Raw genomic sequence first — 26890 nt, forward strand, 5'->3', positions numbered from 1 at the left:
CCCTCTGCTCCCCCTCCCTCTCTGCCTCCGGCCCGCTCTGCCCCCGTCTCTCTCTGCCTCTGGCCCGCTCTGCCCCCGTCTCTCTCTGCCTCTGGCCCACTCTGCTCCCCGTCTCACTCTGCCCCCCGTCTCTCTCTGCCTCTGGCCCGCTCTGCCCCGTCTCTCTCTGCCTCTGGCCCGCTCTGCCCCCGTCTCTCTCTGCCTCTGGCCTGCTCTTCCCCGTCTATCTCTGCTTCTGGCCCCCTCTGCCCCCGATTCACTCTGCCCCCCGTCTCTCTCTGCCTCCGTCTCTCTCTGCCTCTGGCCCGCTCTGCCCCCGCCCCGTCTCTCTCTGCTTCTGGCCCGCTCTGCCCCCCGTCTCTCTCTGCCTCTGGCCCGCTCTGCCCCCATCTCTCTCTGCCCCCGTCTCTCTCTGCCTCTGGCCCACTCTGCTCCCCGTCTCTCTCTGCCTCTGGCCCCTTCTGCCCCCGTCTCTCTCTGCCTCTGGCCCACTCTGTGCTCCTTCTCACTCTGCCTCTGGCCCGCTCTGCTTTCCGTCTCTCTCTGCCCCCGACTCACTCTGTCGCCAGCTCGCTCTGCCCTGGCCCGCTCTGCCCCCCGTTTCTCTCTGCCCCCCCTCTCTCTCTGCCCCCCGGCTCTCTCTTCCCCCATCTCGCTCTGCCCTGTACACTGCACACCGTCCCGCCCGCCTCTCCTCCCTTCGGCTTGTGTTGGAGAGCTGAGGACCAGGTGGGCCCTGGGAGGTCCCAGAGCCTGGCTGCCTGTGTTTCAGGCCAGGCCGGTCATTCCGGCCAGGCTCTGGCAGGGTGATTGAGATTGCCCAGCTGTGCATCCTGAGCACTTCCCTGACCCTCTCTCTGCCGGTTCTGGTCTGTAAAGCGGGCTCTGGGGCAGGGAGCCCAGCAGCTTGGGGTCCCCCACCCCACAGGCACCAGTTACAGGATGGGGCCCAGTTGGAGGCAGCAGGCCTCAACTTGGGGTTTTTGTGGGAAAACCAAGCCTGAGTCGCCGAGCCCACCCTCAGCGAGGGTCTGTTCAGGGGCAGGGAGGCTGGGCTCGCTGGGCAGGCACTGGAGCAGGGGTCTGCCTGTGAGGGGACCAGCGCTGCGAGGCCGTACCTGTGACCAAACATCTCCCCTTCCTGTGGGGCAGAGGGGCTCTTCTGAGGGTCCCAGGGCAGTCGGTCTGGCTGCTCCAGGCTTCACCTCCACAGAGGCTGATGGCGGGAGGCAGAGGTCCCACCACGGCACTGGCAGGGCGAGCTGAGTGTGGGCAGGCACCGGCGCGTCTGCTGTGACCCAGCTGGGCGCCATGCCCCATTCCCACCCCCAGGTCCCCAGTCCAGCGAGATAGGGGTGGCTCTTCACCATCCTAGTTCAAAATCCCATGCCGTGTCTGCGACTTACTCTTGGTATTGAGGGAGGAGCAGATACAGCTCTGCGCCAGGCTGGGAAGGTGGGGCCCACCACGCAGGGGCCCTGTGGCGCTGTCCTGCTGAGAACAGGTTTCGAGTTGGGGTGGTGTGGAGGGTAAGCCGTTTCCCATGGCAGACAGCGGGCACGCTGGAGCCAGTGGGCGGAGGGCTGGGGACACCCTGCAGAGCTGCTGGGCACCTGCCCCCCGTTCTCCATCCTCTTCCCTCCCAATCGAAGCCCCACAGCGCAGTGGCCATCTGGGCCCGTGGCAGAGCCGGCAGACAGCAGCCCTTCTCTGAGTGGACACATTGGGGGTCTTTGGGACACGAGGGTGCTTGGAGGTGGCCTGGCCCCCAGCGCCCTCTGCCCACTCCGTGGAGCTGGTGTCCAGGGATGCCCTTTTCCTTTTCCCTGTCCTCACTCATGGCTTGGCTCAACCCACAGCCTTGGCCGTGTTGGCCCATACCCCTCTGGGAGACCCCCGCAGGCACCTGTAGGGCCCCTTCCTCAGCTCCATCGGGCCCCCGGCCACACCTCATTCATGGAGCCATGTCTCACCCATATTGTTCTGTTCCAGCCTGAGGCCCCTGGACATTGAGTTCATGAAGCGCCTAAGCAAAGTGGTCAACATTGTTCCGGTCATCGCCAAGGCCGACACACTGACCCTGGAGGAGCGGGTCTACTTCAAACAGCGGGTAGGGCTCTCCCCGTCGCCTGGCCCCCTGGCTCCCCACTCCTGGGTGGGAGCGAGGCCCGTGAGGGGCCGTCAGACACAACATGCCTGGTTTTTATTAGATGGAAGAGAAGGTCCGAAAGGGATGGTCTCCACCAGGGGCCACTTCTTCCTTCCCTGCCGCGGTCCCGCTGAGGGCTGCCTGGGGAGGGGTGTCTGAGCAGATGGGTGAGCCCTGGGCTGCTGCCTTCTAACAGGGCCGCGTGTTAGAACCATCCGGGGAACTTGAAAAACCAAGGTGCCTGGGCCCAGGAGAGCCTCTGCCTCAGTGGGCGTGAGCATGGCCCTCGAATCTAATCCCCACGCACATCTCTGCCCCAAGCCAGGTGCCAGGGATTTTCCCAGCATGCTTAGGGGAGGATGGTCCACCTGGCTATCAATGTGTCTGCCGGAGGGAGAAGGAACGAGGAAGCCACTGAGGCCACACAGGGGCTTGGGTCTGTGCTCGGGGCAGAAATGATGGCTGTTCACAGGACGTAATCAGTTGAACGTTGTCCCTGTTGGCAGGTGTTCCTGCAAAGGGTGGTGACAGTTTAACGCAAGCAGGTGCACTGTGCAGGCGTTCGGGGCTGCAGTGGGAGGGTTTCCAGGTAGAGCTCGGGGAGGGGAGGGCTCGGCCACCCTGCGTTATTTTCCTGGAGAGGAAGACAGGGAGACGCGGGGGGCAGTGACCCGCTCGGGCAGCTGCAGGTCTCACAGCAGGCAGGTGTGTGGCTGCCTGCCCTCCACTCAGGAGGCACAAGAATTGGAGAGCATCGAGGTCACCAGCCCCCAGGGCCCGCCCTTGACCCCGAGCCTGGGCCACTCATGTTGTGGAGGTCATGCAGTGGGCAGATGCTGGGGGGCCAGTCGGGCTTGCTGCATGGACGGTGCCCACATGCCCCCACTCCGGATTCCCAGATCACCGCGGACCTGCTGTCCAATGGCATCGACGTGTACCCCCAGAAGGAGTTTGACGAGGACCCGGAGGACCGGCTGGTGAACGAGAAGTTCCGAGTGAGTGGTCAGCCAGGATGCTTTTCCTGGGAGCCCCTTATTTGTTGCTGGAGGGCATGGGTGGGGGGTCTTCCTGCCCCCTCCAGGGGTGCTGGGGGAAACGGGTGGCATGGCCTTAAGCCATGAGAACATATCGTTTGGGCTGGGTGGGGACGGACCCTGAGAGTCCACACGTGGCCCTCCCAGGCCAAGGGTCTGGGTTCTGGGGGCCCCGGGCTCAGGGCAGCTCCTTTCAGGGGCCCAGGGGTTGGACTGACCTCCGCACATGTGACCAACACCCCCTGTCCTCCCCCCAGGAGATGATCCCGTTTGCTGTGGTGGGCAGCGACCATGAGTACCAAGTGAATGGGAAGAGGATCCTTGGAAGGAAAACCAAGTGGGGCACCATCGAAGGTAATTGTCACGCCGGCGCCTGGGGCTTTCAGACAAACCAGAAAAATAAAGCTGCCTCTGCTGGCTGAGACCATGCACCACAGCCTGAGCCAGGCGCTTGGAACCTCATCTGTCGCCTTGCCCCACCCAGCCACCAGGATGGGTCCCACTGGGGAAGTGAAGGGGGGCGAGTGGCTTGTCCAGGGCCCACAGCCGTTAGCTCGTGGAGCTGTGCCTCCACCCCCATCTCCCACGGGCGGGGAAATACCAGGGAGGGGCTGGGATGGGAACTGCCACGTTCTGGGTTCTGGTGCTGGTGCTCCACAGGCACGCTGTGTCACCTTGGACAAATCGCCTCGCCTCTCTGGGCCTAGGAAAGGGCTGGGCTGTAGGTCTGTCCAGCCCTGAGAACCAGACAGCTCCTCCCCTGCAGAAGTTCCCAGGACCCCCACATCTTAGTGCCCCGTGGCCTGTGGGGCGGAGGGGCTCGTCTGAGGGCCCCCAGCAGCGGCGCCGGCTGCTCCAGGCTTTGCGTCTGTTGGTACAGGCTCGACGGCCTAAAACAACAGAAATTGATTCTCTCCCGGTTCTGGAGGCCAGAATCAAGGTGTCGGCAGGGTCGGCTCCTTCTGGAGGCTCTGGGGAGAATCTGCGCCAGGCCCCTCTCCTGGTGGCTCCAGGTGATCCTCGGCGTCCCTCTGCTTGCTCTGCTCATCTTCACATGGCCTTCTCTGTATGTCTGTGTCTTCCCCTCTTCTTATAAGGACATTTGTCATTGGCTTTAGGGTCTACCCTAAATCCAGGATGATCCCCTCTTGAGATCCTTAATTAATGTCTTCAAAGACTCTTTTTCCAGATAAAGTCCCCTCCACAAGTACTGAGAGTTGGGAGCTAGATGTGGTTTTGGCGGACATGATTCAACCCACTTCCGGTGGGAACACCCCAGGTGGATGGACCTGGGCTTTTCTTTACTCTTCCTCTCTGTTCCTTCCTCCCTCTGGAACGGGGAAGGGAAGAGGACAGGGACATGGGCCATTTGTCCCTCGTTCAAGGCCCAGCACAGAGAAGGAAGCAGAAAGTCTCAGCAGCTGCAGCCCCCATCCCATCCCCCACTCTGAACTTGGGCAAGTCCCTTAGCCCGCAGAGCCTCAGTGTTCACCATCTGTGAGGTGGAGACTCTCTGCCAGGAGGTTAGTGGAATGAGAGAATGTGCTGAAGACCACTGGAGTTTGGGGTGAGCAGTGGCTCCAAGAAATGATCCTGATGAAAAGTGCAGGCCTTGAGCCGTCCCCAGAGGCTCATTCTACGTGGATTGTCATTACATCCTTGGGGCTCCCTGTAGCTGTGTTTGCCCCCTCCTTACAGAAAGGAGTGTAGAGACCCTCTGCCCAGGGTCCCAGAGCGGACAGCGGCTCCAGAACCCAGGGGTCTGCCTGCACTGGGCTCCAACCTGGAGGAGGGGTGGGGAGGCATGCCACCTTTCTTGGAGTCCTTGTGTGGGTGCTGGCAGGATGGGTGTTTTTCTAAACCAGCCTCTGTCTGGTGTTTTCCAGTGTCTGCCGTGCAGGCTGGAACCGCCTTTCCGCAGCTCTGCCCTTGGCCAGGAGTGTTGATCCCAGAGGTGTCTCTGGGGGCCACTCGCCTCTGTCCCACCTGGATGGTCTCAATCAGGCTTTACCCTGGGCTCATCTCATCTCAGCCTCTCCTCTTCCATTTCCTCTCTTCCTGAAATCTTGCTGTTTAGAAACCTTTTCATGAAAGGCATGTTTTGGAGGGTGGAAAAGTTTGGGCTAAGAAAGGGCCAAGGGGACCTGGCTGCAGCGGGGAGGGCAACCCTGGTGATGGGCACACCTCTGCTCCCCCCTGGTGGCCAACTCTAGGCAGTGCAGGCAGCCGGTAATGGAAATTGTTGGGAAATGAGGGAGCCGGGTTTTCTGTATCTGCTCCCTTGTCAGGGCCCTGATCCTGCGCATTCAATTACCTGTGCGTTGTTGTGGCACCACCAGCTCACGCTGAGGGTCGTTACGGGTAACAGTGCCGTGGAACCTGTAAGGATAGTGGTGAGGTGGCAGCTCCCGTATCCCACCCGGGCTGAGAACAGTTGCACTTCCCCACAGCTCCCTGTGAGTTGAGAGCTGGCCGCTCTGTGCTCGCCCTTGGCAAGCGTGGTTATTCAGCACTTTTGCCTCATGTGCCCCCACCCCCCCTTGTTCTGTTCTTTGTTCTTTCCTCCACTTGGTGTTCGCCACCATCCTGAGGTGTTTTACTCGTCCCTGGAAGGTGCCTGAAGTGTTTTCAAGAGGAAGGCGGTGTGTAATAAAGTGCACAATTAACTCCTTAATCCTCTCATGTCCCTGAGAGGTGGGTGGCGATGTTACCCGCATTTTACGGATGACGAAACAGAGGGTCAGAGAGAATCACGTGCCCAAGCCAGGAAGCAGCAGTCACGCACTTGCCCTCCAACTTGAGAGCTCAGTTCTTCCCACCAGCCCTCACTGCTCTCTGTGGTGGATAAAAAGACTGCGTGAGAGTCAGGAGGCAGAATGTTATAGTGTGGGCACAGCCCTGCGGTGGGGGGACGTGGAAGGAGGGCAGAGCCCCGGCGAGAGGCGACCGAAATAAAAATCAAGAGCGCTTGGCTTCTTACACCCCCGGCCCTGCCTGCCGGCTCATGGAGTGAGAACCAGACCCTTCGCCTTTGGAGAAGGCCGCGGTGCTCTGGGGTGGGGAAGCCCGGGCTGTGGGGCCAGACATGTGGGACCGGAGCCCCGCTCTGGCCTGACCAGCGGTGGAGCGTGGACCAACAACTTCTTGTGTCCTGAGCCCCATTTCCCTAAGAACACAAAAGAGGAATCGTAGTCGATACCTTGTGGGGGTGTGAAGGCTGAGTGCAGTCGTGCAGCAAGAGTGCCTGGCACAGGGTAGTGCCCGATGCCTGCTCTCTCGCCTTCCCTTCCGCCTCCCTCAGTCCAGGCGATGGACCCACCACCCTGGTGAAGGTCTGCTGTCCTGTGATGGTGACACTCACAAGGCAGCACGTGTTCATACGTCAGTTAGGAGGCATAGCAATAAAGTGCGCACCGAGACTGCCACCAACTTCAGCCCGAGCTGTCTCTGGTGTGCTTGAGGGTGCCCTCCTGCCCCGGCCCCTGCGTGCTCAGAAGTCTCTTGTGCTACCTTGTTCCTTTGGGCTCTCGTGTGTTGTTGTGTAACGTGCGGCTGTCCCTCGGCGGTGTAGGGCTGTTTTGCTGGTTCTTGAGCTTGGTATAAACGTTAACCCATGGTATGTGGTCTCTGCGTGTACACGTGTGCCCGTGTGTGCCCTGAGGACGTGGGTGGTGAGCAGGTCTGAGTGGGAGAGCGCCCAGTGGGGCGCAGGTCCTCTTTACAATCCCAGCCCCAATTCCCGCCTCATTCTGCTCCCAGCCCCTCTGTCTGTCTCTCCTGGGACGTTCCCTCTTCCCGGGAGGCCTCCCTGGTCCCCCGGTGGAGCAGCAGGCCCACTGACCCCGGCTTCTTACTGTAGCTCTCTCCCCTGATGCTGTCTTGGCTGGGTTACTGTCTGTCTCCCGGATAGACCGGAACCTTCCGGAGAGCAGGAGCTGGGTCCTGTTACCATGTTACCCTCTGTGCCGGGTGCCTGCAAGGTGCGCAGTGCTCACCAGTGGAGCAGTGGCTCCCCCGCTTTCCCTGCCCACTGGCCCACCATTACTGGGGGGTGGGGGAGTGGCTTCGTGTGACATTGAAGCCCTTCTGTCTCTTCCTCAGTTGAGAACACCACACACTGTGAGTTCGCGTACCTGCGGGACCTCCTCATCAGGTGAGAGACGCTGGTGCTTGGGGAGTGACAGCTTGGGCCCCCAAGAGGGCCCTAAATCAGGTGTGGGTGGTGGGGGAGTGGGCGGAGGTCCTGGGAGCGGCTGGCACGCCCTGCCCGTCTGCCTGCCCCTGCCCCGGGAGGACTCAGAAGTCTGTTCTCTAGAACACCTTCTTAGAAATGAAAATCCTTCTACTTCTGCTTGGGGAGGGCCGGGTTCTCACCACCGTGGCCTGAGCCCATTAGATTTGGGGCCCCTGGAGTTCTGTGTGCTGAGCGTGGCGGGTGGTCCCCAGCTCCCCCCAGCGTCCTCTGACCCCCTACCCCTTTGACCTGGCTGAGGCTTCTCCTTGGTTTCCTTGAGCCCAGGCAAGGAGTGGCCTATCCTCAACCCATTAGAGAGGGTGCCAGGTGGGTGGGTCTGGGCCTGGGCAGGTGAATGGAGAGGGTGGGGGCCTCCCGCTGGGGTACCAGGGGCTCCCAGCGTCTCAACCAGCGGGCAGATGGAGGCCAGGATGAGGTCAAGAGGAGGGACAGGGCCATCTGTTGGGGCCTTCAGGTTGGGGGGTACAGCTTCCGGGAGCACTCCCACCCTGTTGGATAGCCTGGCTGAGGAAGACACCCCATCACAGGCCTTTCTGACCCCCTTCCAAAGCTTGCCTGTTGAGCCGCAGAGGAGGGAAGGCTTGAACACAGGACCAGCAGGGTCGACCGGCCCTCCACACCAGGCCACCTGCCCGCTGCAGGCCACAGCCCCGGGGCCATGGTCACCCGGTGTCCTTACCCGCCAACACCCCTGGCTGCCAGCCTGGCCCCTCTAGACTGGAGCAGGACCCTCCAACCCCGTCCACTGCCGGGGCCTCTGGCTCTACCTGCTTTGAGTCTGCACCAGCCCCTGTCCCTGGGTTGGCCACAGGGTTGACACAGAAAGGGGACATGTTACTGTGTCCTGAGAGGGTCTGGGGTTGCCATGAAGACTGCCCCCCCACCTCATGCCCAGGCCAGGTCCAGTTGGTGGGCCTGCAGTGCCCCGCTGGAGTCCCCACGGGGAGCCATGCCGAGGGGCTTAGGAGTGGGGAGGACAGGCGATGGGAGCCCCCGCCGCACCGAGCAGCGTCGGCGCCCACTCCCGCGGCCGGCCTCCCGACCTCCTGGTGTCCCTCCCAGGACGCACATGCAGAACATCAAGGACATCACCAGCAGCATCCACTTCGAGGCCTACCGGGTGAAGCGCCTGCATGAGAGCAGCAGCGCCGTGTCCAATGGCGTTGAGGAGAAGGAGCCGGAAGCGGAGGAGATGTAGACACCGCCCCACCCCAGGACCCTGCCCCCGAGTCTTTCCCGTCCCCCTGGCCTGCCCACTGCCCCCTTTTATTTTATATGGTTTTCTCCATGTGTCGTGGTTCTCCGCCCCTTTCCATGCTGCCGAGTAACAAGATAACGAGTTCCCTCCTGACTATGATCGTCATTAACCGCTGACAGTGGGGACCCGGGCGGTGGGGCCTCGGAGTGGAGGCCGGCTCTCTGGCCGTCCTCAGGTCTGGGGGAGCTGGACTGGCTAGGAGGGTGGGAGAGGACCCGCTGAATCAGCGCCGACCCCCGACCCCAGGCCCAGCTCCCGGGGGCCCAGAGGAGCAGCCCCCTGCACTTGGTCCCCCTCGGCCACAGCCCCTGGAGCATGGCAGGGTTGTGCCTGTGGGAGGATGGAGCCATCCTGGTGGACCTGGAGCCCCTTCCTGCCCCTGCCTCCCCACGTGGCATAGGCGGTAATTCAGACCACGTAACTCAGAGAGCCCCCTGCCCTTACCCTACTCCCAAGGGGAGAATAGTTAATTCCACGAGACGCAAGTTGCCAATTGCTTAGACACGGTGAGGCCTGTTGCCTGCCGCCCGCCCACCCGCCTGCGAGCCCGTCCTGGAGCAGAAAGTGCCTTTATCTCAGCCGTCCACGCGAGCCAGCAGACTCTCCCCAGCTGTCCCCTCAGGGAACGGGACAAGTTGGAGAGAGGGTGTGTCTTCATCTCCCCCTTGCCCCCTCCCCCCTCACTGGGATTTGATTACGGATTCAAAGGAAGGACAAAGATGCACCCCACCCGCCCCCTCTGATTTTTGGAAAGGTGCAAGCAAGTGAATCTGGTGGAGGAGCTGAGAGAGGAAGCCGTGGCAGGTGCCAGAAGGAAGAGGGGGCCGTGTGGATCGTGGTGGGGATGTTCAGAGTGGCCCGAGTGGCCTTGGTGCCTACCCTGCCCCGCCCCGCCCTGTGTGACTGGACAAGTGTGTGTGTTTGTGTCTGTCTGTCCAGACATCTGTTTAGACATCCATTTGACCCAAGATGCTCTGGTTAAATTAAGGCCCAGTCGGCCATCCCGGCTATACACTCAGCCTTCCTGGTCCAGGCCTTGCTGATGCTGTGACCTGGGGAAGTAGGATGCCAGGCAAGCCTGACTGACTGTTGCCCTGTGTGTGCCTGGGCTCCTGCACCCCAGAGCCCAAGGTAAAGACCCCCAGAGAGGGAGAGGTCAGGAGTCAGGTGTGCATGGCCCGCAGCCGGCTGCAGAGGGGGGTTTCCCTGTCAGCATGCCTGGCTGGTCTCCTGCTCCCTCACCCTCTCTGCACGAGGGGACCAGCAGGGACCATCCGTGCCAGGCACAGCAGACTGCTGCTGCTGCTAACTGCCTCCTGGAGAGAGAGAGGTGTCTGGCTCAGGCCGAGGAGGTTAGACCCAGGTGAGGTGCACATCCTTCTGCAGACCCCGGGCTTGCTTCCTGCAGCCGATGAGAAGAGCAGTGGGAGGAGCGGGGTGCAGACAGACCTGGGGTGTGCTGGTATGTGTGCGTGCATGGATGTCCCCACATTGCGTGTCTACCTCCTCCCCACCTAGGAGAGGAAGGACCCCTTAGCGTAACAGTTTCTTGCCGACTTGCCATGTTTTTGCCAAAACTAGAAATTTGAAGGACGTGCCCATCTCCAGCGTGGGGGCCCGGGACATGGGGCCGCCTTCCCCAGTGGGGTGCCCCGCCAGCCTCGTGCCGCTGGGGGCTCCGCAGCCCGCCCGGGTGGCTTTGCTTTCCTTCTCTGTAGCCAGATTTTGAAAAATTCTTAGTCTCACTGGGATCGTTCCACAGTGGCCTTTCGCTCTGTGCCTCCTGAAAAATTCGTCTCCTTTTGTATAAATAACTAAGTGTTGACAATGTATTTCCTGAAATAAATGTTGCAAATGCAAACCTGGGAGGCTCCGGAGCCGGATTTTTCTCTTTTCTGAGCCCAGAAGTGCACTTCTCCTCTGAGGGGAGTGAAGTAGCGTCAGTGTGGTCGCTGGGGAACCGTCTGATCTCTCTGAGGGGGATGAAAGGTTTCAGGACTTAGCCCCACTCGTTTACGAGGGTGATTGGAAAGCGAAGGGCATGTCTTACTGGGTTTGCTGAAGGCGGCTTTGAGGGTTTCCACAGGGAGGCTCTGGGAGCCGCTTCTATGAGTGCATCCTTGGAAATAAGTTTTTCTTCTTAAAATATAAATCTGTGGGACTGAATGCTGTGAACTGGTCGGTATTTGACAATTTCATAGCAGTTTCACGTATTCCAAGAGAACTTGGCCCCACGTAGACTGGAATTCAAGAGACTGCTGTCTGAGCTTTTCTCTGTGTACCCCCAAGAGCTTGGGGAGCGGGGCCGAGGGGGTCTGGTCTGGAAGCAGGTCCCACCAGCTCCTTGCCGGCGTGTAGGAGTGTCCTGGGCACGCCACAACAAATCACCACAAACTGGGCGGCTTAAAACAGTAGAAATTGAATCTCGCACAGTTCTGGAGGCCAGAAGTCTAAGGTCAAGGTGTCCGTGGGGCCACGCTCCCCCTGGCAGCTCTAGGGGAGAATCCTTTGCCTCTTCCAGCTTCAGTGGCTGCATCACTCCAATCTCGGCCTCACGTGGCCTTGTCTGTGTGTCCTTGTCTGTCTCTATAAGGCCCTCTCGTTGGATTTCGGTCCTGCCCTAAGCCAGGATGACCTCATCTGGATTACCTTAATTACATCTGCAAAGACCGTGTTTCCAAATAAGGCCACATTCTGAGGTTCCAAGTGGACACGAATACGGGGGGTTGGGGGGTGGACAGTGCTCACCCCGCCACACCCGCCTTCCCTCCGTCTCAGGGCCTCCGGAACAACGTGGACGGCAGAGATGGTAAGCGGGAAAGCCCTGAATTGGGACTCAAAATTTGGGTTCAAGGTTGGCTCTGCCACCAGCAAGCTGGGTGTCCTCAGGCTTCCCTCAGGCCCTCTGGGCCTCCCCCGGCTCATCTGTCGGGTGGGCGAGCTTGTTTTAGAGAAACCAAATGGATTTCTCCCAGTGAGTCAGTGGGCAGTGGCCCCTTGGAGCCTCTACTTCCAGGATGCCGTTGTCTGCTATGAGCACAGGAGGAGGAGAGGGTCAGTCCACGTGCGGGGACTGCAGCCCTGGAGCCTGTCACCTCCAGGCCCCTCTTCCGCTGACGGCTTTGCCAGATCCCTCCTCAGCACCTCCTGGCGGTTCTTCCACCTTGAAGCCCTCCTCCTCCAGACTAAAACCGTCCCCGTTTTCCCCCTGCTGTCCATCCCTGTCCAGTGGCTGCTCACTCTGGGCCTGACCCTCCTCTCTAGGGCCCAACACCCTCCCCAAACCCTGGTCTCAGCTCAGGAATCCGGCTCCTCCCCCTGAGGGCCCACCTATCATGTCTAGACAGCTCCCTGAGCCAAGGACGCAGGACTTTCAGTGCTAAAACCAGAAAGGTCCCAGGCAAACCATACCCTGTGTGGACCCAACACCACCCTGACCCTTCTCCTGCCCCTCCGGGCCTTGGCCTCAGACTCCCTGGCCCAAGGAGCTGCACGGTCCGGGCCAGGCCGAGACGTCCTGGGGATGAGCAGGAGGCCCCAAGGATGGGCCACAGCCTCGTGCAGACTCTGAACACTTGCGCGGGGGCTGAGGAGACCAGGGGTCCTGCGCCCACGCCTTCCCTGCTCTGGACTGCGGGGTTTGAACAAGCCAGAAAAATGAAATCAAATCAACAGGAGCCTTCGGGCTTTCCCAGACCCTGCCTTGTGTGTGTGCCTGCGTCCAGCGAGGGCCCATGGCAGGCGGGCTCCACTGGGGAGGAAGCCAGGTGGAAATCAGCCAACTAAGGGGTCTTCTTTGTGATCTGTGTTTATGGATGTGGCCCCTCCCATTTTCAAACACTAACTTTTTGACTACAAAAGTAGCACGTACAATGTAGACAATGCGGAAAATGCCAGAAAAACAAATATACCACAAGGAAATGAAAAGCCCCTGCCATCCTCCCCACTAGCGCCAACCCTAGGGTGGAGGGAGGTGGCCTCATTGTCATTCTCATGATGGTCTCTCTGCATTGCTTTGTAACCCGCTTGATTTGGTTTTAGGGGCACTTGGGGTTTGGAGGTGCTGGTGGAGGAAGATGGGGGGGTGTGGGAAGGGAGGGCGGAAGCCATGCAGAGTTCTGGGCCGGACCTCATTGTGCACAGCTGAGGGATTTGGAGCATCCTGTGTCTCAGGTTCCACTCTGTGGGGGTCTCCAGCACCCCCACTCACCCCTCGCAGGTGGCTGCCCCCTTTCTGACCCAGCAGGGAGCCCAGGTGAGGCTGCGTTGTCCAGGCAGATGTCTGGGTGCAGGCTGCAGAGGAGAGCCCAGCAGAGCCCTCTCTCCCCCTTCTCCCCCTCCGCCCCTCCCCCGCGGAAGGAGAGGAGAGAGACTTGCCTAGCTCAGACACGCTGTGCAGGCCAGATGCATTTCCTGCATTTGGCGCTAGAACACTTTCCAGATGTGGCGCTGCCCCAAGGCGCGTCCAGGAGGCCCAGGGAACCAGAACCAGCTGCGTGGGGGACGCTGGCCCGACGCCAGCACATGGGTCAGTCATTGATGAAAGCGTCACTGCGAGGAGCCCAAACCCGCGGGTCTCCCCTTGGAGAGTCCAGGGAAGCTGAGGTCCCCGTGCCGACTCCAGGCTGGCTGCAGACCCAGACCCGCTCCCCACTCCCTGGGCCCCAGGCCCCGGCCTTTCCTGGAAAGTAAAATTTGTTCTGGCTTTTGTGTGATAGTATTAGCAATACCTGCTTATTGTAGAAAGTTTGAAAAATAAAGAAAAGCAAAAACAACAACCCTAACAACACCCAGTGTGGAGTCCACCGCTGCCAGTTAACCTGCTAACGAGCGGGGGTTAGAAACATGTTATTAAACGCATCTGCAAACTTAAGTTGTTTCTGGTTTTCCAAAATTCATCTCAGATGGTGATATCATCTTGTAACCTGCATTTTCGCTTACCATCAATGAGAATTTCTCCGTGTTGTTATTTGTTTTTGGAAAACAGGAGTTTAATAGCTATATGATACTCCATCATATACAGCCATCTTATTTCCTTAAATGATGATTCTAAGCTTTTGCCCTTGTCGGTGGGCTACATGGAGGCCTGGTGGGGATGCCAGCCATCACTGTCCTCGCAGATGAGAGAAAGGTGCCTGGTTGCAGGAAGAAACTGGAAATTGCTCAGAAGCCCACACTAGGAGGGCTGGTGTAGACCCAGAAACAGGACGGGGCCCCAGGACTGTGTCCGCCCCTCCTTTGCTCTCCTTGCTTTTCCATCCAGGCTCTAGTCTCTGCGTTTGGGCTTGCAGATGGGCAAAGCATCCTTGCGAGGTCTGGCACGCAGACCCTCACACATGAAGGTCTCACAGAGCTTGGGGGTCAAGGCACAAGGTCATTGCTTCACTCTATCATTGGAATGTTCGTTTCTGAGCTTTTTCCCCATGTAGATTCAAATAGGCAGCTGGGTATCTCTTGAATTTGGGTCTACATGAAAGACCCCAGGAGGTCACCCCCCAAAGATCACATATTGAGGACCCCCCCAGAGGCCAGAGAGACGAAAGCGGATACAGATGGCCCCTGGGCATTGCCCTGGGTCATTCACGGCCAAAGCGAGGGTAAAGAGGAGAGGAGGGTAAAGAGGAGAGGACATGCGATCGGGAGCCCGGGGCCTGCCGTCCGCTGGGTGCCCCTGGGCCTGAGCCTCACTCAGGGAGCTCCTCTGACCAGTGGGGACGAGGGCCAAAATTTATTCATCACTCAGCACGGAGAGAGAGACCACAAGGCACCAACAGCCCGATGGGTATATATTGTCTATCATGGTGAGTTCGGATGAAGAAGTTCGAGGGGTGTATGGTCATGAAACTGGGGGACCCGGCCCACTCTGGGGCGGGCAGTGGGAAGGCCTTCCTTTGTGCAGAGGCCGGAGCCAGGAGGGAGCACGGAGCTGGAGGAAGCGGGAAGCCAGAGAGGCGGGAACGCAGGGAGGGGGCGCGGGAGAGGGTTGTGGGGCCCTGCTGGGGGCTGGTTCCATCCTCAGCCGGGTGCCCACCTGCGCCGGGCTCTGCGGGGGCATCACGTTTACTCCTCCCTGCGCCCCGACAGGGGGCCGTGCCCTCTCCCTTTCATGGGTCCCTCCACGGGCTCTCCCGGCACCCTCTGCCTGTGCTCCCAGCAGGGCCACGGCCATGGCAGGCCTTGTCCAGGGGACATCTGGCGCAGAAAGCCCTCCAGGCCGCAGGGGCCCCTGGCCAGCCCTCTGTGGGTCTCATGGAAAACCCTGTCTAGCTGTTCCAGCCGCTGTTTCCTGGGGCAGCAGCACAGTCCGCTGGGCCCCAGAGAGTTTGCAGCTGAGTGACGGCCGAGAGCCCAGCGGAGAAAACATCTTCCTTCCTGTTCAGCGAGGACGGCTGTAAATAATGAGAATAAAAGGGGAATATAAATAATTGAAGCTGTGCAGAGTGAGTGAGTCTTGAACCGTCTGCCTGATTTAAAAACTAATTACTTGGAGAGTTGTCATGCCAGGGAGCTGCTACATGTTACGCACAATGCCCTCTTCCTCCTCCTCCTCCTTCCCCTCCTCCCCCTCCCTCTCCTCCCCCTCCCCTCTTCCTCTTCCTCCCCTCCTCCTCCTCCCCTTCCCCTCCTCCTCCCCCTCCCTCTCCTTCCCTCTTCTTCTTCCTTCCTCTGGTCCCCCTCCCCTTCTCCTCCCCTCCCCTTCTCTTCCCCACCCTCCTCCCCTCCCCTCCTCCCCCTCCCCCTCCCCCTCCTCCCCCTCCCCCTCCCCCCCTCCCCCTCCTCCCCCTCCCCCTTCTCCTCGGGTACTGGGAGCACAGGCTTCAGACTGATGAGCCAGTCCTGGGACGTAGAGAACTGCCACGGCCTCTCCATTCCACAGCCTCTCCATTCCCTGATTAATAACTTCATCAGAGCCCAACTCAGGAAGAAATATAATTCCCCTGAAGGAAACGGCCACGTGGAGGGACCGTGTGGGAGAGGCGCCAAGGTCACTGACCAGGTGGAGCTGAGTCTGGGGCCGGGCACTCAGGAAACTCCAGGGGCAGCTTTGCCAGCCCAGCCAGGGTGGGCACCGCTCAGAATCAGGAGTCTGCCCAGCCTCTGCATCCCGCCAGGGGCCCCACCACGGGGCTTGGGGATGTGCCCACCAGTGGCTTCCGTCTCAGCCTCTTCCTGGCTGCCCTCCTGGCTGGGCGTGTCCAGGACTTCTAGCCGTCCTCAGAATATCCTTGGCTAGAATGGCAGGTGCCAGGGGCTGGGGGAGGGGGATGGGGAGTTAGTGTCTGATGGGGACAGGGCTGCAGTTTGGCAAGAGAGAAAGTTCTGGAGATGGATGGTAGTGATGGTTGTACAACGATTTGAATGTACTTAATGCCACTGAACTGTACACTTTAAAATGGCTAAAATGATAAATTTTATGTTATGTATATTTTACCACAATTAAAAATACATATATATTAAAAAAAAAGGATGTCCGTGTCTCAGCCCCACTGGGCCTGAAACAGGCCTGTCTCACGGCGGAGGATGTGGCTCCAGGTATGTGCTGAGGAATGGTGGGGCTGGAGATGGCGTCTGCCCTTTGCGGGGTGTGGTGTAGGAGCGGATGTGAGCCTGGCCCTGGAGTCAGAAGAAGCCCAAAGCCATGAGGGGCGTGGGAGAGCTGCCGGGAGCAGGGCTAGGAAAGCCACTGGGCCCTGGGAAGCACAGACACCGTGGGAGCTGTGGGGTGGCGAGGGGGCGTTGGGAGTGAATTAGTACTTCCCAGCTGGGTTCATGGGGCTGCCAGATTCAGAGACTAGAAATACAGGACGCCCAGTTACATCTGAATGTCAGGGTAGTCACAGGAGATTCCTTTAGTACAAGTAGGTCCCCAATGCTGCATGGAGCCTATTTATACCAAAAAAGTATTCATTGTGTATCTGAAGTTCAACTTTAACTGGACATCTTATATTTTATCTGGCAACTCTAACTGGGGTGTTAATTCTGGGGAAGCAGAGAGTTCTGGTAAGAGGGGTGAGGAGATCTGGGATGGGACATGATGGGGTTCCTTCTAGCGGGGGGCTGGCTGATGGTGCCTTGTGTGACTACAAAGTCACCCATGTTCAGGCGAGTGTGTTGGGTGGGGGTAAGGTGTGTGGGGGTGATCAGTCTTGCCCTAAGCTATATCTAATGTTGAGTTTTAAAATAAAATGTATCCCAAACCTGATTATAAAAGCACAAGGGAACTGAGCTGCCTGGTAGAGGAAGCGGACGAAGGCCCAGCACCCCACCCGCCTGACCCTCTCGCAGCCCACCCAACCCAAAGTCTCCAGGGGAGGATCCTTCCTCACCTCTTCCAGCTTCTGGTGGCTCCTGGCATTCCTTGACCTGTGGCCGCATGTCCCCAACCTCTGCCTCTGTGGTCACACAGCCATCTTCCCTGTGTGTCTGTGTCCTCTCCTCTTATGAGGACAACTGTCATTGGATTGAGGGCCCAGTCTAATCCAGAATGACCTCATCTTAAATAATTACATCTGCAACGACTCTATTTCCAAATCAGGTCACATTCTGAGGTTCCGATGGACATGAATTTTGAGGGACGCTGGCTGACTACACTCACCGTGGGCCCAAGGATTCCTGCATTAGAACGGAAGCCTCACGAGGGCAGAAACCTGTCAGACCTATGGAAACATAGGATTTATGTCAGGGTATTGAGAAGGCCGTTTCCTTAGGGGCTAGGATGGCCTGGAGGGGGCTGACCTCCAGGGGCTGGTCAGGAGAAGCGGACGTTGGACCCAGTGGGTGGGTCTAGGCTCCTCTGTCGGGGACCCTTTGTCCCAGCAGGCCCCCTCAGTGGAAGCTGTCACCAGAGTCTCCCCCCTCTGCAGGGGCCTCCATCTCCAGCCTGAAAACCCAGCACGTCAAAGAGGAAATGGCACGTACCAGGGTCTCCCACTGGAGAAGGGGCCGTGGGGCAATCAGAGGCCTCTGTCAAGGGGAAGGAAACTGTGCCCTCCAGACAGCTGCTCTGGGGAAGCATCCGGGGGGCCCTGAGTGCCGAGGAAAGAGGGTGCTGGGGCCAGCAGTGTCTTCTGGTCGGCGAGCTGGGGGGTGCCCACACAGTCTCAGACAGGTTGTGGAACCCCAGGATTTGCAACCAGATTAACCCCAAGGGGCAGCTCATTACAGGGGCTCAGCAGCACCTCTGGATCTTCACATGCCCCCACCTCACCCCACCCTGGAGGGAAGGAATCAGATCCCTGCCCTGGAGAGTGGAGGAACCCTGTGGGAAGTCCTTCTCCATCCAGCCCCCCTTGTAGCCCCCCATCCTCTGCTCGTCTCCACTCCTCCTTGGGGTCTTGTCTGGATCTCCAGCCCCCTTCCCCATGGCAGCCAGTGGGTAGGTGGGGGAGAGAAAGGTCCTTTCCTCTATCAACGAGCCCTGACTTCTCTCCAGCACTTCAAGGTTAACAAACTTCCCACCGTGGTCCCTGTGAAGAGCGCCCATCAAGGGCTGCTGGCTCCACTTCACAGGTGGGGAAACTGAGGCTTGAGGTCACATGGTGGAGGGTGAGGAGGCCTGGGGCCGGGGTTCTGGGTACTGCTCTGGGGCAGCTCTTCTTGTGCCACCACCCTCTCTGGGAGGAGCCGGGCTGCAGCACGGCCATCTGAAATCTCCTGGTGCTGGGCCGCGTGTGGTCTCAGAGCGGAGAGTGTGTATCTGCATGTACGCGTGTGAGAACTCCAGTGAATACGCCCATCCCCACGGCACACAATGGGGGAAACACACAGGGTCCAATCAGCCCACCCAGCTGGGACTCGTGTTTGGGGTTTACACCTGGATGGCTATGCTGGGCTTATCTGCACCTTTGGAGGAGGGTGGAGAGATCCTGATGTTGCACTGTGCGGCCACTGGCCGCGAGATGACCCCTCTGTTGACACGCCAGCCGTAATGACAATACCCAGCATTGCAAAACCCAGTAATGAAAACCAGGGACATCCAGGGTTACACATATATCCAGGGATACACAGCACAATGGTTAAAGAAGAAAAATGCTGACCATCTACGAACTTCCTGCAGTCATGGCCTCACCGAGTCAACCGCTCAAGGTTGGACAGAGGACAGAGGAGGACAGAGAATTTCAACCCAGGCTCCCTGAGTGTTTTCACCTACATCTTATTTTCCTAGAGGCTGATTTCTTTAGGTAATGCATACCCTCCCCTCACCCTTAATATTTTGCAGGTCATTGGACTGTGTTCATTTGCAAAGGTCGTCAAAGGGCAGTGTTCCTAGGAGCCAGCTTTGAATCCTGGTTCTTCCACTTACCAGCTGACTTTGGCCAGGTGACTTCACCTAGGTCCATGCCTCAGTTTCCCCATATGTAAAATGATGGTAAAACAAAACATAACTCATAGGACTGTTGTGATTAGATGAGTTGGTTCACATGAAGCACTTAGAATGGTGTCTGGGTGGTAAAAACAGCTGCACAGATGTTAGCCGTTACCATCACCAGCACCATTAACATCGTCACTGTAACAGACTGCATGTCTGTGTCCCCCCCAAGGTCAGATGTTGAAGCTCCAACCCCAAAGGTGATGGTATTTGGAGGTGTGGCCTTTGGGAGGTAATTAGGTTTAGATGTGGTCATGAGGATGGTGGCCTCACGGTGGGAGTAGGGCCCTTATAAGAAGAGGAAGAGACAAACGAGCTGCTCACTCTCCCCATGTCCGTGCACTGAAGAAAGACCGGGTGAGCACAGAGTGAGAAGGTGGCTGTCTACAAGTCAAGAAGCCAGCTCTCACCGGGAACCAAATCTCCAGCACTTCGATCTTAGACTCCTCAGCATCCAGAACTATAATAAATAAATTTCTGTTGTTAAAGCCACACAATCTATGGTATTTTACTACATCAGCCCAAGAAGACTAAGACATCATCATCATTGTCATCATCACTATAATCACTATCATCACCACCACCATCACATCATCGCCACCATCACCATCACATCATCACCACCATCACCATCACACCACCATCACATCATCACCACCATCACCATCACATCATCACCACCATCACCATCACATCACCATCACATCATCACCACCATCACCATCACCATCACCATCACCAGCAACATCCTGAAGCTGAAATAAAGAAAAAAGGCCCTGCTTTGGCCTCACCTTGCTCCTCTGCCCTTGAGTCAAAAGGATTGAAAACCAGCCAGAACATTGAGGGCAGAGCTGACAGCAGAGGAGATGCTGAGCTGTTTGCTGCTGCTTCTGCTGCCCTTTCTATTGCCCAGATCAGTTCACACATTCTGTCTACCCTTCCCACTAGATCTTTTAACATCTTCATCATAGTTAATTTAAAGTCCTCGTCTAGTAATTCCATCATCTCAGCCCTCTGTGGGTCTACTTCTATTGACAATTTTTCTCCTGATAGTGGGTCACATTTTCCTGCTTCTTTGCATGTCTTGCAATTTTTCATTTATCCCAAATGTTGTGTGTAAAAAAACAATGGTGTGTAAAAAAACAGTAGTGTGTAAAATAAATATATTTCCCCCAGAAAAAGAACATGCCCCTTCCTCTATCAGGCCATTAGTGTGAGGGGCTGAGGGGCTGAGTCAGTCTAATATGTCGTTGACTTGGATCTCAAGCTTTAGCTAGATTCACTTCAGCACTCAATTCAAAGTTTTTTGTTTTTTTTGAGGATGATTGGCCCTGAGCTGTTGCCAGTCTTCCTCTTTTTCTTTTTTCTCCCCAAAGCCCCAGTACATAGTTGTATATCCTAGTTGTAGGTCCTTCTAGTTCTTCTACACAGGACGCTGCCTCAGCATGGTTTGATGAGCGGTGAGTAGGTCCGCGCCCAGGATCCAAACCGGCAAACCCCTGGCTGCTGAAGCGAAGTGCGTGAACTTAACCGTTACGCCTCTGGGCCAGCCCCTCAATTCAAATCTTTTGGAAGTAGGATCAGGTCTTTCCCTTAAGTGGTTGGGAGAGAGGACAGCATGAAAAACTTAATGTGTATCTGTATGAACGATGTGGATGGTACATGCCTGTGTGTAGCTGGTGAGTCAGGAGGCATTGAGGATGTGAACATGGTGTATGGAGAATGAGTGCTATTGCACAGGAGACCATCAGGGTGCAGAGATGGGTGGTAGTTCTCAGAGCATGAGGGAACTTATGCTTGAAGCTTTAGGTGTTACAGCTGGGAATGTGAAAATAACAGTGGATATTAGCTGACGAGCATTCTCTGCCTGAATCCAATGCCTCCAAAGACCCTGGAAAAATTCTCATGACTCCAAATCGGTTGGCACAGACACCGCTGCTTCCACATGTTTGAAAAATGCTACCATCCCAGTTCTACCTCCAAACCCAGCCCACAATGCATTGTTCCCCCAGGGGAGTTTGCCATTAGAAAATAGAACTTCATTTGGTCCTGGCCTAGATCTCTGCGTCCCAGCCTCACCCATACGGGGGGCTCCCATTAGCCCTACTCAACTCCCTGCCAGACTTCCCATGGAGCTTTTTGGCTTTTGTCAGCTCAAGACGGCCCTGGAAAACTGTGGAAGCTGAGGGGGTGTATGCCTAATAAAGTTGGAGCTCTGTAATTTAGCAATTACTGTAACCCACACTTGTAATTTAGGGGGTTTCTCGTAATTCTTCTTTGTACTCTCTCTCTTTTAAAAAATATGCAGCTTTAATAGCTTTCTCTTTAATGCTCCAAAGGAGGGTATTTGCCATCCCCCACCCCCCGTTAGCTGCAAAGCACACACAAGTGTGCGGATTGTGTTTGCGCTTCTTTTCAGGGATTACAAAGGTTAATTTAACATTTGGCAGCTCACCAAGGAGACTGAACTTGCTCTTTGCAATTGTGCATGACTTCAAAGCTCTGAATTCATCTGGTTTGATCATCGGTGTGGACTGAAGCCTGCTGAAAGGTGTAATCTCCCCTCCTCCCCAGGTTCCATAATTAAGCCCGTCCCGTTACTGCTCCCTGAACACACAAGTGCCACTTCTGCTCCTCTGTCTTCATTCATGTGATGACCTGTTTGTTTGTTTAAGAAATGTTTTTATCGAGAACCTCCATGTGCCAGGCACTCTGCTCCCTACGGGGCGCCTAAGTCATAACAGACAGGCCCTCCTCTCTCAGGAGCTTGTAGTCTGGTGGGAAGACAGACGACTGTGTCATAACTACAGTTTAGGACAGAGTGGGCGTAGAGGCTGTGGGAGCCAAGGGCGGCACCAAAGTCAGACAGAGCCGTGCGAAGAGGCAGCGATGTGGGAGCCAGATTGTGAAGGATGGAAAGAGGTCAGAGAGACAGCTCAGGAAAGACCACACTCAGCTGAGGGCGTGGTGAGTGTCAGGGCCTGAAGGTGGGAAGCAGCACAGGCTGGTCAAAGACAAGTAAGGATTTCCATGGAGATGGAGAGAAGATCTGGAAATTGGCCGGAGACGGGGCTAGAATATAGGCAGGCACCACACAGGGAAGAGCTCTGAGGGCTGCGATGAGGAACCATGGAGAGCTACTAAAGCCTTTTCTGAAGGGAAATGACATGATTAGATTCACATTTAGAACAGTGCTGCCCAAAGCAACTTTTTGCAATGATGTAAATGTTCTATAGATGAGCTGTCCAGGACAGAAGCCATGAGTCACACATGGCTATTAAGAACTTGAAATGTCCTGGTGCATCTGATGAACTGAATTTTTAATTTGATTTAAAATTTATTTTTATTTAAAGTAAAATTGCCTAACGTATTGGACAGTGCAGTTTTAGAAAGCGTACTCTATCAGCTGCACAAAGACTGCATTGATGTGGGATGTGGGCAGGTAAGGAGCCACTTAGGATAATACACTACAATCCAGGTGAGATGCATTAAGAATCTGGCATAAGGCAGGGACTGAAGAGGAGATGACAGATTTGAGAGATATGTAGGAAGTATAAGAGTCGTGAATTGGTTATTGATTGGATAGGGGAGGAACCTTAGATGAATTTTGTACTTGTGTGCCTGGGTGGATGGTGACACTGTCATCAGAAAGAAAAACATATATATATGTACATGTATATACACAAATATATTTTATATATTAATAATAATATATTATATAATATTATAATTAAATATAATATATTATATATAAAATATATGTTTATTATGTACATATATAATATATTTACACATACACATACAATTATAGACCATACAGTAAGAGACAAAACAAGGGAATCATTAAAAATAGTAAGCTAATGATAATTAATAATATAGTTAGGACTGCACATTTCAGTTACATCAATAAATGTAAATGGAATAAACTCCCTGTTAAAAAAAAGAGACCCTAAAATTAGATCAGAAAACAAACTCAATTATATAATGTTTATAAGGAGCACATATTAAAGCAATTCAGTAAACATAGAAGAGGGAACAAAACATTCTAGATAAACAAATAAAACCAAAGATATCAGGGTCATAATATTAATATGAGAAAAAGTTCAATCAAGGGCAGAAGTACTAAGTGAAACAAAGGGGGCATCTTATAATGATACATACTGCAACCCAATAATGTAGCATGAAATAAAACAAAAACAGAAAAAGACATAAGGATAAATAGACAGGATAGTGAACTATGACTCACTTCTCTCAACACATAACAGAAAAGGTAAACTAAAAATAAGGACACAGAGATGCTAAATATCATAATTAACAAGATAGACCTGACAGGTGTATGTTAAACTCTACCCTGGAAACAGTATGTTTTCTTTTCAAGTGATTGTGAACATTTACAAAAGCTGATCATATACCATGCCACAAAGAAAACCTCCATAAAATCCCCAAAGAAGAAACATTACTGACCCCATCTGACTACAGTGCAATAAAACTAAAAATTAATAAGAAAAATAGACATTAAAAAAATTAACCAATGGGCTAAACATGGCAAGTTCATCTCCTCTTGTTCCTGAAACCCTCTACATGACAGTAAGCAAATAAAAAGGTATAAATTCAAAAGAACAAAGATAATGAAAGAGAAGATAGCATATGAGATAGGTCAACAAAAGTTTGAAAGCTAAAAAGCAAATGAATGAGCAGTAATTGACTTAGCACAGATCAGACATCAGAGCAGCTTAGACGCTAAATGTCCTCAAGGGGTGAGGGTGGAGAAAACCAGCAAGAAGCAGGTGGGATCATTCCCCAGGCTCTGGAAAGGCAGGAATTGGAGGCATCAGATACTTTTGAAGTCCAGAGTATGAGGTGTGGCTAAAAACCAGAGGATTAGCTGACAGTGTGCATAAGCAGCAGAGTCCAAGCAAGAGACGGGAGGTTTCCTCTCTAGGGAGGATGAACCAGCGAGCTCTGACCTTGGGGCCCTCTGCTGGAGGGAGTAAGGCGCCAATCTGAAAACAGAGGAATTGAGCAAAGACACTTGTCCTGACAGATATGGAAAGGACTTTTGTCAAGTGTTGTGTACTTTTTGTGATTCTGATGGGATCAACTTGGAAAACATTTTTAAAAATAGTAAATCCAGTCTCACCGAGTAGGCTGTCCTTTCCCTGGAAGATGGCGTGAGGGAAGTGTCAATGAGTTCTCCCAGGGAGTTCCACAGATTGGTGAGGGATGTCTTGCTTGGAACCAGACTGCAAAACTGGCCACTTGCATTGCTACAAGCAATGTTACCTTCAAAAGCATTCTTGGCCACATATATTTGCATGTATGTGAAATGTTTCAGGGACGTAGGTGCTGGATAGTGGAATAAATGCATCAAAGGGCATGCATTTATAATTTTGATATAGATTGCCAAGTTATCTTCCAAAAGGTTGTACCAATTTACATTCTTAGGACAGCTCATTTTCCTGCATTCTTACTGCACTGGCTGTTCTCACTTAAAGAATAATTTGCCAAACTGAAGGGAAAAAATGGTATTTTGACATTGAGATTGACTATGTAGCCTATACTTGGATGACTGGGTGGCCTCTGCATCGAATGAGACTTCCTGAAGCCTAACAGAGGGGCTGCTGTGGGACATTCATGTTGGTTAAAGTTGCTATTGAAATTCCCTATGTATATACTTATGTTTGGTATGCTCAATCTGTTAATTCCTGAGATGTATGTTGAAGTTCCCCACTGTGATTATGATTTTGTCAATTTAAAAAATTTCTAGTTATATTTCCTTTACATAGTCTATTGCTATGTCATTCCGAAAATGAAAAGACAAGTCACCAACTGGGAAAAATTATTGCAAAACATATATCTGACAAAAGGTTTGAACCCACAATATACAAAGAATTATTAAAATCCCATTAAAAAACAACCCATTAAAAATGGGCAAAAGAACTGAACAAATATCACACAAAAGAAGATAGAGGGATGGTCCATATGCACATGAGAACCTGCTCAACATCATCAGTCATCAGAGCAATGTAAGTTAAAATCACAATGAGATACCACTTCTCATCCAATAAAATTACAGCTATGATAACCACAAATATTGACAGGGATGTGGAACAAGCAGAACTCTCATACATTCCTGACAGTTTCTTACAGAGTTAAACATATGCCTACTATATGACTCAGCAGCTCAGTTTCTAGGTATTTATCTAAGAGAAATGAAAATGCATGTCTAACAAAAGACTTGTGTTAGAATGTGTATAGAATCTGTATTTAAAATAGAGACAAACTGGAAACAACTCAAATGTTTATCAATAGAAGAATTTTAATATATACATACAACAGAATACTCCTCAGTAATTAAAAAATGAACTATGGAGCGTGACATCAGCATCATAGTGGAGTGAGTTGTTCCCTTAGTCTCTCCCTTCTAAGTTGCAACTAAATAGACATTCATTAATCAGCAGAGGATTCCCTGCACAACACAACAGGACATCTGAGAGATCCATGCAGCTGTGCATCTGAAGGTAGGGGGACTAGATCCCCAGGAGGCAATGGAACTAGGTGAGCACACCCCTCCCTCTCCCTGGTGGCAGCACTTTAGGTGGCATGTCCTCACACAGTGGCCACACAACTGTAAGAGGAGGCAGGGGCAGCCTGGCCCACGTGAACATTTTCAGAGTTGTAGCTCTGCCCATGGGAGGACTTACTGTGCCAAGGCGGCCCCACATGTGGGAACAGCCCCTGCCGAGTGGTGCGGCTCAGCCCCTGTGAAGGAGCCCCCACCAAGTGCAGCAACTCAGCTGAGCCGCCTGTGAGTACAGAGCTGGCCTGTGCATGAAAGAAAACACCCCTCCCCTCCTGCCTAGTGCACCAGCTCGGCCAGTCCCCTGCCCAGTGCAGTGGTCCTGCATGAGAGCTACCTGCTGGCAGAGCACAGAGGCCCCACCTGCACATGTGTGCGTGACCCGCCAAGCGGCTGCAGCTGGTGCGCAAAGGCAGAGAAGCCCTATCAGCACAACTTCCAGCAGATGGGACGGGATCAGAAAACACAGCTCCTGCCCTCCCTGCCCCCCAGCCATGGCAGGTGGAATCTGTGACCTGATAATACCACAAATGCGCTGGCCAAAGATCACCTCATAAAACACCATGAAGAACTACATTAACACTACAGAGCATGAGGAAGATGACAAATCTCTAGAAACCAATCCAGAACTCACAGAAATTTACAAGCTAAATGACAGAGAATGTAAAATAGCTGTCATAAAGAAACTCAATAAGTTACAAGAAAACTCAGAAAGACAGTTCAATGAGCACAGGAATAAAATTAACGAGCAGAAGGAATACTTCACCAAAGAGAATGAAACTCTAAAAAAAAAAAACCAAACAGAAATTCTGGATGTGAAGAACACAAGTAATGAGATAAAAAATAACCTAGAATCCATAAAAAATAGAGCTGACATTATGGAGGACAGAATTAGTGATTTAGAGGACAGAAATATGGAAATGCTTCAGGTGGAGGAGGAAAGAGAATTAAGACTTTAAAAAAATGAAGAATTCTTCAAGAAATATCAGACTCAATTAGGAAAAGCAACATAAAGATTATAGGTATTCCAGAGGGAGAAGGGAGGGAGAAATGAGCAGAGAGCTTGTTTAAACAAATAATAGCTGAGAACCTCCCAAACCTGGGGAAGAAGTGGACTTACAAGTACATGAAGCCAACAGAACTCCTAATTACATCAATGCCAAAAGACCTTCTCCAAGGCATATATTATTAAAACTGGCAAAAGTCAATGACAAAGAAAAAATATTAAGGCAGCAAGACAGAAGA

At 54.2% G+C, this 26890-nt stretch overlaps 1 protein-coding gene across 7 annotated transcripts in view; it reads left to right on the plus strand.

Annotated features, from left to right (window-relative positions):
- Positions 1-10557, plus strand: part of SEPTIN9 (septin 9) — a 166714-nt gene extending 156157 nt beyond the window's left edge. For all 7 annotated transcript variants that reach the window (XM_004432816.3, XM_004432818.3, XM_004432817.3 and 4 more), the window contains 5 exons: positions 1993-2110; positions 3049-3144; positions 3441-3537; positions 7285-7336; positions 8501-10557. In XM_004432816.3, the coding sequence (XP_004432873.1) occupies positions 1993-2110; positions 3049-3144; positions 3441-3537; positions 7285-7336; positions 8501-8636 (499 nt within the window). In that variant the 3' untranslated portion in view covers positions 8637-10557. The remainder of the gene's footprint in view (positions 1-1992; positions 2111-3048; positions 3145-3440; positions 3538-7284; positions 7337-8500) is intronic.
- Positions 10558-26890: the final 16333 nt, after the last annotated feature.

Source organism: Ceratotherium simum, chromosome 16 (genome assembly GCF_057802395.1).
Source record: "Ceratotherium simum simum isolate JZ-2026a chromosome 16, ASM5780239v1, whole genome shotgun sequence".
NCBI lineage: Eukaryota > Metazoa > Chordata > Mammalia > Perissodactyla > Rhinocerotidae > Ceratotherium > Ceratotherium simum.